The sequence below is a fragment of the Zeus faber genome (genome assembly GCF_960531495.2).
Source record: "Zeus faber genome assembly, chromosome: 8".
NCBI classification, from domain to species: Eukaryota; Metazoa; Chordata; class Actinopteri; order Zeiformes; family Zeidae; genus Zeus; species Zeus faber.
In genome coordinates, this window is record NC_137195.1 from 16,432,027 (window position 1) to 16,442,026 (window position 10,000).

Below are 10,000 nucleotides of genomic sequence, written 5' to 3' on the forward strand. Positions count from 1 at the left end.
AGTCTCAACTCCAAATTCCAAATCAAGGACACACTTTTCAAGCGACTTTTGACAGAAAGTTCCAGAGTGAAAGTGCTGAATGTGCTTACGTGACACCGGGCCACGGAGGCTGAAATAAAACAATGGCAGCATTTAAATGAACTGCTTAAATGAAGGGTGGGAGTGTGTTTTGGTACTGCAATATACCTGTTGAATAATGACCTTTCAAAACGAATGCTTCAATTGTAATAATACTTCTAAGACTACGAAAGAGCAAATTCCTTACTGAACAGAGAACACCAATCCATGCCAGAGCGATAATTTATTTACCGATCATTTACTAGATTCTCGAGTGACTTTTTTGGTGATGTCTGTTAAAGTGCCGGTCAGAACTCTCCGGGGGCCCGGGGGGCCCGGGGGCCCCGGCTCTGCTGCTGGGTCAGCACATGAATAGATTAGACAGTATTAAGTTTTAATGGGAGCGGATCTCCAGCAGGGCTCCATTGAAAAATCCCCTCCATTGAAATTCAGGGCTGTGTTTAAAACGACTGTCATTGCGAAATGAGATATTCACCGTTTGAAAAATGAGCCCCTGACCCTGACAAAATTATTGCTGCCGTGAAAGTTAAACCCACTATTGAACGATATTGAAATAGCTATCGGGAGTAATAGTGTTATAGATGGATTCATTTGTACGTTCGTTTTTTTTTTTTTTTTCTTCTCAAATTATAGCCCTGAAGAATATGGCATCACAGCCCTGGACGTCTGAAAGAAAGAAAAAAAAAACACATCACATTATTATGGGGTGGCGTTGGGGTGGACTCACAGTAGACATCCAGGCGGTAATGGCGGATTCTCTTCTGGCTCAGCGCCGGGTGCGAGGCCTCGCAGCTCAGCGCCGCCCCGTTGTCCTTCCTCTCCACCGGGAGCCGGATGGTGCTGGACACACTGAATGTCTTGGCGCTCTCCTGCTGGGACACCACGCCTGCGGACAGGGGTGGAGAGAGGCAGAGGAAGGGGGTGGGCGATACAAAGGGGTCAGGTGAGTAAGGTGCATGGAGGTGAGACGAGCCGACGGACGGAGGAGAGAAATAAGGTGAGAGAGCGAGGGATGGAAGCAGTGGGTCGGATTGGTAACGGCGAGATAGGTGGAAGTAGAGCACGAGTGTAAAAAGAGAAGGGCAAAGGTGGAGGAGAAGGTGTGTGGGTGAGAAAGAAAAAGTTAATATAGAGGTGGGTGAAAGAAGAGGAGGGGAGCGAGGGAGAGGAAATACGGAGGAGGGAAAAGAGGGAGGGAAAAGAGGGAGGGAAAAGAGGGAGGGAAAAGAGGGAGGGAAAAGAGGGAGGGAAAAGGTGAAGAAAGAGGAGGGAGTGAGTGAGGTGAGGAGGGTGGGTAAAGAAGAAAGAGGGAGAGAGAGAGAGAGAGCGGAGAGAGAGAGAGAGAGACATGAGCAGCCAGGACATGCCCATTCTTTATTTATCCTGCTTAAGACAGGCATGGTGGTGGAGTGTGTGTGTGTGTGTGTGTGCGTGTGTGGTGTGTGTGTGTGTGGGGGGGGTATAGACAAATGGATGGAGTGAGTAGCGAGAAAGAGACAGAGACAGAGAGAAGGACAGAGAGGGAGAGAGAGAGAGAGAGCTAGAGAGAGAGAGTTAGGGGCTGATGAATAGGCCTTTCGGCACGACACGGCGTACCTGTCAGGAGGAGGATGAATAGAGGGAGATGAAGAGGCGGAGAGGGAGAAAGTAGAGAGGAGAGAGCAATTTGCATCTGTATTTCACACCAATTATGAGCGGTGGAATTATTGGTTTTTGCACTGTGGCTTCAGGTGGACGTGTGTGTGTGTAAGCGTGTGTGTGTGTGTGTGTGTGTGTGTGTGTGTGTGTGTGTGACGTGCGTGCGCGCTGGAGTGTGTGTTTGTTTCTATGAAAGAGACTGAGACGGAGACTGAGAGGGAGAGAGCGAGAGAGAGAGAGAGAGAGAGAGAGAGAGAGAGAGAGAGAGAGAGAGAGAGAGAGAGAGAGACCGAGAGAGAGAGACCGAGAGAGAGAGCAAGCAAGGAAGTGGGGGGAAGATAAAAGAACTAATATGCATAAGGGATTTGAGATTTTAACTGAGCCAGACAGAAGGGACAAGGGTGGAGTGAGAGTGAGAGAGAGAGAGAGAGAGAGAGAGAGAGAGAGAGAGAGAGAGAGAGAGAGAGAGAGAGAGAGAGGGAGGAGAGCGTCTATGGAACAGGGTGAGAATAAAGGCAAATAATAGAGGGACGTGCATGGATGGGAAGCAAAACAGGCATGAGGGATGGAGCAGTGGGGGCCGAGGGACGGACAAGGAAAGAAATAGGCAGATAAAGAGGCTCATGCACATAGAGAGGGAGGGAGAGAGGGAGAGAGAGGGGGGGACGGGAACGGTGGGACAGTAGAACCGAAACAACAGGACTTGACACTTGTCACTCAGCGAATGGAAGGTCGCCCAGGTGAGGTGTGAGAAAGGCAGAAGAAGAGTGGAAGGGAGGAGAGCACGAGGAGAGGAGGCGATAGCGTCTTAATTAAAGAACGCTTCCCTCTATCTGTGATCCGTCCACCTTTAGTGTCACTGCGAATTTAACGCCGGGCCAAAAGACAGGAGCGGAGCGGAGGGAACCCCACCCCCACCCCCACCCCCTTCTCCACCCGGGGGAGGAGGGGAGCCGGCGCGAACGAGTGAGGCGTGTAAGGAGAATGACAGAAGGCGAGAGACGAAGGGAGGTGAAGAGAGCCGTCACCGCGGCGAGGAGAAAGGAAGGCGACTCGAGGAAAAGTGAGGAGAAGGAAAGAGCGCGAGAAGGAGAGAGAGAGAGAGAGAGAAGACGAGACGGAAGGCACTCCGCCCCGTCTAATTGTCTGACTCCTCGTCCGTGGAGCCGCCCGCACGTCTGGCGCACGCCGCTCCGCCCGAGGAGCGTCGTCTCTGTCGATGACGGGAAAACGGAGGGAGCGAGCTGAGATGAAGGGATGAGGGGCTGCGGGGGCCAGAGGATGAGGACGGAGGAGGAAGGAGGAAGGAGGAGGAGGAGGAAGAGAGCCGCGATGGCAGGGGGCCAGTGGCAACAGAAGAGAAGGGAGAAGACGAGATGACGGAGTCAGATAAAAGAAAAAAAGAAACAGAGCGAAGAGAAGAGGGCTGATGTGGAGATTAGAAGGGCAAAAACAAAACAAAACAAAATCTTAAAATATAACTTATATCGCATTACATCACGCAGACTCCTGCACATTATTCTCATTTTGCCAAATTCGCCAAACAGCCAAAACAATTTGGTGCTGTCAGTGGCGTCATCTGAGCACAGTGAGTAATTGCGGTCTGGGTTTATTAAAGAACCGAAATGGGAGAATGACACCATGATAAAACACGGCCACCCGACTCGGGAGATATAGGCCAATATCCTATTAATAATAGGCTCATGCAATCAACTGAAATGGAGCCGTTCTCCATTCACTGCGGTGTTTGTTAGGATGGGATATAAACTTTGATGGCCGCACCATTAAGTTGCGATACATCACATTCCCTTTGCACGAACGCCACCCGTCTCCCCGCCGCGGCCTCGGCCGCATGGGCTGTCAGCCGCGGCGGCAGGAGGAACGGGCGGCGTCTAAAACCTTCCCAAATCCGCCCGCTTTCAAACGGCTTCCATCGTTCCACGGGTTGGATTTGATTCCGCTGACACACCAACCGGCGGAAACCCCGAAAAAACAACAGCCAGCTCTAAAACGTGTCCGTCTCGACTCGACTCGAACCTGTGATCCCACGTTCTCTCGTCTCACTTTCGCAGCTCGTCTACGAAGCGTTTTGAGGCTAAAAATAAAGCGTGCTCGGTGGAACAAACCGATTCTAGCATCCTGAGGATGAGATCCTTCGTCTTGACTTGTGGTGCTTTCCGTTAAAGCACATGTCGTCTACAGTGCGCACAAATAAGTAAAATTCTCTCTAAACAGAGAGCGAGGAGAATATTCAATATGTGAGATTTGCGTTGTTGAAATCAGCGTCTTTCTGTGCGGCCGGGGGCAGGACCCAGTCAGCAGAACCGTCTGTAAAAAAATAATTTGATAGAAGGCAGAAGAGCTTCTCTGAAGTCGTGCATCCTCATCAAAGCGGAACTAATTATGGGCTTGGTCAAATGAATATGATAGACTCACAATGTCCTGTTTTAATCAACGCTTCAAAAACAGGAATCTTCCCGTGGAGTCTCACCTGAGGTGAGGGAAGGACGGGAGTCAGATGTATTATTGAATGAAGTGCCCCATTAACAGCAAGACACCAGGGGAGATTAAAAGATATAAAAAGGGATAGATCAAGAGAGTAAAAAAAAACAAGATGGATGGCTTCGAGGTTTATCTGAGGAAAGGAAGATGTGGAGTCGGACACATGCATTAAAAAGAGAGAGTGTGTGAGAGAGCGAGAGAGAGAGAGAGAGAGAGAGAGAGAGAGAGAGAGAGAGAGAGAGAGAGTGTATGTGTGTGTGGCTGTGTTGGAACTTGTGGTGTGAAAAAGAGAGGGGGAAAGAAACGTGCGTGTCTGCGCTTGCAAGAGAGTCAACGTGCGTGTGTGTGTGTATGTGCGTGTGCGTGCGTGCGTGTGTGTGTGTGTGTCTGTGTGTGTGCGTTCGCGCGTGTGTGCAAATGACAGCATGACAACACCATCACCCTACATCAACTTCACCTCAAAGCTGAGCGGTTTCAGGATGCAGTGAAGCCTTATTAGCAGTTGTTCATGTCCTTAATTAATACTTATACAAACACACACACACACACACACACGCACGCACACAGCTCCTTCCACGAACTTGAAAGACCTCCCCCGAGGGCGCACAAAGGATAAAAGTTATTGCCGAAAAGTTGTGTTTGATCGCCACTAACTTCCTCCTCTTGTAAGAATATTGCAGCAGAGACTTGATAAAAATGTATTTTTTTAATATTATTTCACATGTTCTTCTATTCACCCCTACATCCCTTCATCCCTCCACCCGTTACCGTCCGTCCATCTCCGTGTCCACGCGTCTGTGCGCTCCTCCAGGCAGTTCCGCGCGCATCGCCGGCGACCCCGCCTTTATCCATCCATCCATCTTTCCGTCTAACCGTGACATTCAATCCATCTATTTGTTTTTTTTACGCGTGCATTCCATCAACCCGTCCACCACCTACTCTTCTAATTGGCTATTGCCGCCTGCGATCCATGTTGCCCATCCCATCTATCCATCCATCCATCCATCCATCCATCCATCCATCCAGCCATCCATCCATCTATCCATCCATCCATCCATCCATCCAGCCATCCATCCATCTATCCATCCATCCATCCACCCATCATTCCATCCGTCTCTTGTTCCCTCTCTCTTTCACTCTAATGGCTTCTTAGCCATTCTTCTGCCATTTACGCTTGTATTCCTTCACTCATCCATCCACCTCCATCCTCTTTTCTCCGTCTTTCTACGCCGCTCCTCATCCAATATTCTCTCTCCTCTTTCCACCGATCATTATTTTCTTTCTGCCAGGCGACCGTCCTACAGTAAAGTCTTTTTACATCCATCCGCCCTTCGATCAGTCATCCTATCATTCACTGCGTCGCTCCCTCTCTCTATCGCTCCAACGGCTTTTCAGACGTCAATCCGTCTTTCACTCATAACCATCCAGCTCTCCATCATTCCCGCCTTCCTCCGTCACTCCAGCGGCTTTTCGGGGCAACCCTCCAGTTGGCCATGTTTCTACCCCACTTCGTTCATCCAGCCATCCCTCCATCCCTCTCTCACCGCGTCACCCCTCCATCCCTCCCTCACCGCTCCACCCCTCCCTCACCGTCCCACCCCTCCGCCCCTTACAGACCTGGGATCTCTCGGCCTCCGCGCAGCCAGCGCAGCGTGGTGGCGGGCTTGCTGCGCGGCGACACGCAGGCCAGCTCCACCTCGCCCCCCTCCACCGCCTCCTGCTTCACCTCCACCACGGGCGTCTCCGGGGGCACCGACACGGAGAGCGTCGCCACCTGGTGGTGGGTGGCGTTGGTGTAGAGCTGGCAGAAGTAGCCGCCCTCGTCCGACACGCTGACGTTGGACAGCGCGATGCGGACCAGGCGCGGCGTGAAGAGCACCATCTGGAAGCGGTCATCCTTCAGTGCTGCGGGGCGGGCGGAGGGACGGGCGGACGGGGGTGGTGAAAGACAGAAGAGGAGGAGATGGGGCGAGGGAGGAAAAGGGAGGAGGGGAGAGAAAACGACAGGTGAGCATTTTACTCGACGCCGTTCCATCTGCACAGTGAGAAACGTTCCGAAAGTTCAAAACTAACGACGGCGACGAAAATACATAAATAGAAACCCATCGCCAATCATCCGTGCCGGGGAAAAGCTGAAATGGCAACGGAGACGCGTGAGAAGGCGAAGCAGTGGGGAAACAGACGAGCCGTGCAGATTGGGAGGAGCACCACCACCACCACCACGCGTTGCTGGGACGTCGGGGTTACGATGCCGGGATGCGCTAATTAATTAACGGTTTAATTTGAGCGCGGTCCAGCTGTCTGGCTCCCCGGTCGACGCCTTCTTCTCACTGCGGGAAATACAATTATCCCGGCGACTGCAACACACCTTGGACAACATCACGGACGTACGCCGCCAAAGCAGCGCGCTTTCAACGCGAAACGACTCCGCCTGGAGTCGTGTCGCGCCCAAGAATAATGATTTGAAAAAAAACAAGAGAGAAAACGACACCACAGGGAGAAGGCGGAGTCGTGAGAGGAAGCGCCGTCCGGGGCGTCGGGTTTAACGAGTGAAACACATTTCCATGAAAATGACCTTTGACGACCGACCGAACAAAAGCTTCTGATTCTATCGGCTTCCTCTGGTGCTCCTGGAAGGGGGATCGGCTTCTAAAGAGCTTCCGTCATGATGGGATGGATCGCTTCCAAAAGCACAATAACTGCAGACCTGATCTTTTACCGTCTTTGATTAAAGGACAGGTTCACCTCGTGTCCCAGAGTGATTTTTATTTCTATTTTTTTTCTTAACCTACAGAGCATTATGATTGTGTGCTAAAGTTCTTTGTTTAATAGCAAAAGACCACATGACACACACACACACACACACACACACACACACACACACACACACACACACACACACACACACACACACACAAATGCACACAAAGATGTACAAAAACAGTCCGGGCTGCCGCAACTCATTACTTTCAACACATTTTCCCCTCGCAGTTTTTATGTCACTTTGTTTCTGGTGAATTCGTCTTTTTAACCCTGCGTTGAATTAATTTGACAATTTTCCTAATTAGCGCTTATTTGTTTTGGTCTTATCATTTGTACTGCCCTTAGTTACTATTTTGTGGAAAACAATGTACAAATAAGGTTTACAACCATTATTTTTAATGATTTCGTCTGCACACGACATTTGTTTGCAGGCGCACACGCACGCACACGCGTGCGCACACACGCACCCACGCAAGCACGCACGCACGCACACACACACACACACACACACACACACACACACACACACACACACACACACACACACACACACACACACACACACACACACACACACACACACACACACACACAGGAGTTAGCCAGTAACTATTTAAAAATGCAAAGCGAAGTGGAAGCCGTTTTAATGGGAGCAGCCTCCAACTTGGGCTTGTTCATGCCCCCCCCTTGGCGCATCTCGTGCCCTCCCACCCACCCGTACCCAAAATGTGTAGTAGAGAGGGAGTGATCGCTGCCCCCCGCTGCACGCCCCCTTCTCTGTTTCTCCATATAAAACAACTAAAAACAAGCGGGGCAAATTCACGAAGAATTAACTGCGCAGTCTCAGCGTTGCGTGCACAAAAGGTTATCGAGCTCATCACATGTCAGCGCAAACACGGTCATTAAGGTGCGGGGGACCCCCACCCCCATTTAATTTATCCTGGCCACGGCCCTGAATTTGCTCCGTAAAAAAAAAAAACCCCAACCTCCGTCTCGCACCGTCTCCTAATTTGTGATGTCACTTGCGAACACATCAGCGTGCGGGGGAGCTGTCAGGAAAGAAGGTTGAAATCAGAGCGGTGATAGCAGCCCTGTAACATTTTAACGTTTTGGGGGTTTGTTTGTTTGTTTGTTTTTGGTGGTATTACTGAACTGATTATCTTCTCATCAGAGGCTGAGCTTGATGGAGGGAAGTTCAGGGAGTTTATAAAAAGTCGCCCTAAAAACAAGCGCAGCCGCAGACTTTACATGGATGCAACAGAGAGGACTAATCTCCCGCTTTCTGTAATTTAATATTTATTCTTTCGTCACACCCTACTCGTCTCCGCTCAGTTTATTTATATATTGTGACCATGTTTCCAATTGAGGTCTGGGCACTTCCATTGTTTGTCTTTGTGCGCTTTAAATATTTATTGTTTTATTATCTCCAAAGCGACAGTTTTCCGGAGCGATACGCAAACAGAGTTTGTTCTTATTGTCAGCGGGGACTCGAGACTTTATTCCACAATTATGCGCGACACGGGAGTGAAAATGGCAATTGTGAATCAAAACGGAGTATAAGCGGGGAATGAGAAGAAAGGAGGAAATGGCCCATCAAGCGAGAAAAAAAACCGCAACAAAACAAACAAAAAAAACTTCCAATTCTGAAAGTGAGCCCTGCGCCTGAGTGGCCGCAATCACTACATCCAGGATGAACAAAGCAGGAACGGAGAGAAGATGCAGGAGGAGCGGAGGTAGGCACGGGCGGCAATTTCTCCTTTTGTCACCGGAGAAAGGAGCGGAATGAGCCGGGAGAAAATGCTTAAAATAATGCATAATGTTAATAAGAGGCTGCGGGAGACGGTGATTTCGGTGGCGATGGATTCTCGTAAAACGATCCCGAGAACTCACTTTGCATCGATTTGACAGAAAAACATATTTCGCTCGTTTCCTCTCTCTCTCTCTCTCCCTCCCTCCCTCTCTTCTTTTCTTTTCTTAAATCCCATCCCACCTCTTCCAGTTCCTTTGTGTGGGCATAAATTCAGTGACAGAATGGGAGACACTCCCCGAATCGTTCATCACAGCACCGACTCCAGACACTGGCATGGTGTGTGTGTGTGTGTGTGTATGTGTGTGTGTGTGTGTGTGTGTGTGTGTGTGTGCGCGCGCGTGCGTGCGTGCGTGTTTCTGCCCGTGAATGTGAGTGTGTGTGTGTGTGTGTGTGTGCAAAAGAGGGGAAAGGGGAGGAAGCGAGAGCTAGAGAAATAAGAGAAATATCACTCGATAATATGACGGCAAGAAGGGACAGAAGAAGAGGAGGGGGAGCGGGGGAGCGAGGGAGCGAGGGAGCGAGGCCCCGGAATTTCCTCTCCGCTGAATGGCATGGAGAACGCTGTGAGTGAACAATTCCCCACGGATAGGTAAATCTCCCTTTTTTCCCCCCTTCTCTCTGTGCTAAATGGCAACTAAATGTCAGACTTTTGTTCAAGTCCAAGTTCACCTTTGTTGTGTCATCTCATTTGCATGCAGGAGGGAATTTTTTCGGCTGGCGGCGAGAGATATACGAACCCCCACGAGGCGTGAGGGTCCACTTGGAGCGCTCCGCTGCTATGTTACAGATATCTGTCGACCCAATCTCATAAAACACAGCTGTTACCCGTTGCTCTCCTAAAAACAAAAAAACCACACACAAACAGACACACACACACACACACACACACACACACACCCACACAAACAAAAAAAACTGGCAACCCAATTTCCCCTTAAAGCGTTTGCCCTGTTTTGGCCAGTTTGTTTGAAACGGGTTGCCAGGCGCCTGATGAACCACGGTTTGTATGCCTGGCGTCTGGGCGGCAGATGGACAATGGAGGGGCCGCGCAGCGAGTGGCGGAGCAAATGTGGGCAGAAAGAGAAGGAAAAAAGGAAAATAAAAATTGTGGTTTACGCGTCGAAAAACTGACGCTTTGTTAATTGACACGCCCTGAAAAGTGTCCCCAACACTTTTTTTCCCCGAGCCCGCGGGGCTGCAAGTCGACCA

The 10,000-nt window shown here is 50.3% G+C and overlaps 1 protein-coding gene across 3 annotated transcripts in view; it reads right to left on the reverse strand.

The window, feature by feature from the left end:
* cadm4 (cell adhesion molecule 4) overlaps positions 1–10,000 on the reverse strand; it is a 184,142-nt gene that overhangs the window by 19,547 nt on the left and 154,595 nt on the right. For all 3 annotated transcript variants that reach the window (XM_080005000.1, XM_080004999.1, XM_080005001.1), the window contains exons 3-4: positions 5,836–6,123; positions 806–964 (exon numbers count right to left, since the gene is read on the reverse strand). In XM_080005000.1, coding sequence (XP_079861126.1) covers positions 806–964; positions 5,836–6,123 — 447 coding nt within the window. The remainder of the gene's footprint in view (positions 1–805; positions 965–5,835; positions 6,124–10,000) is intronic.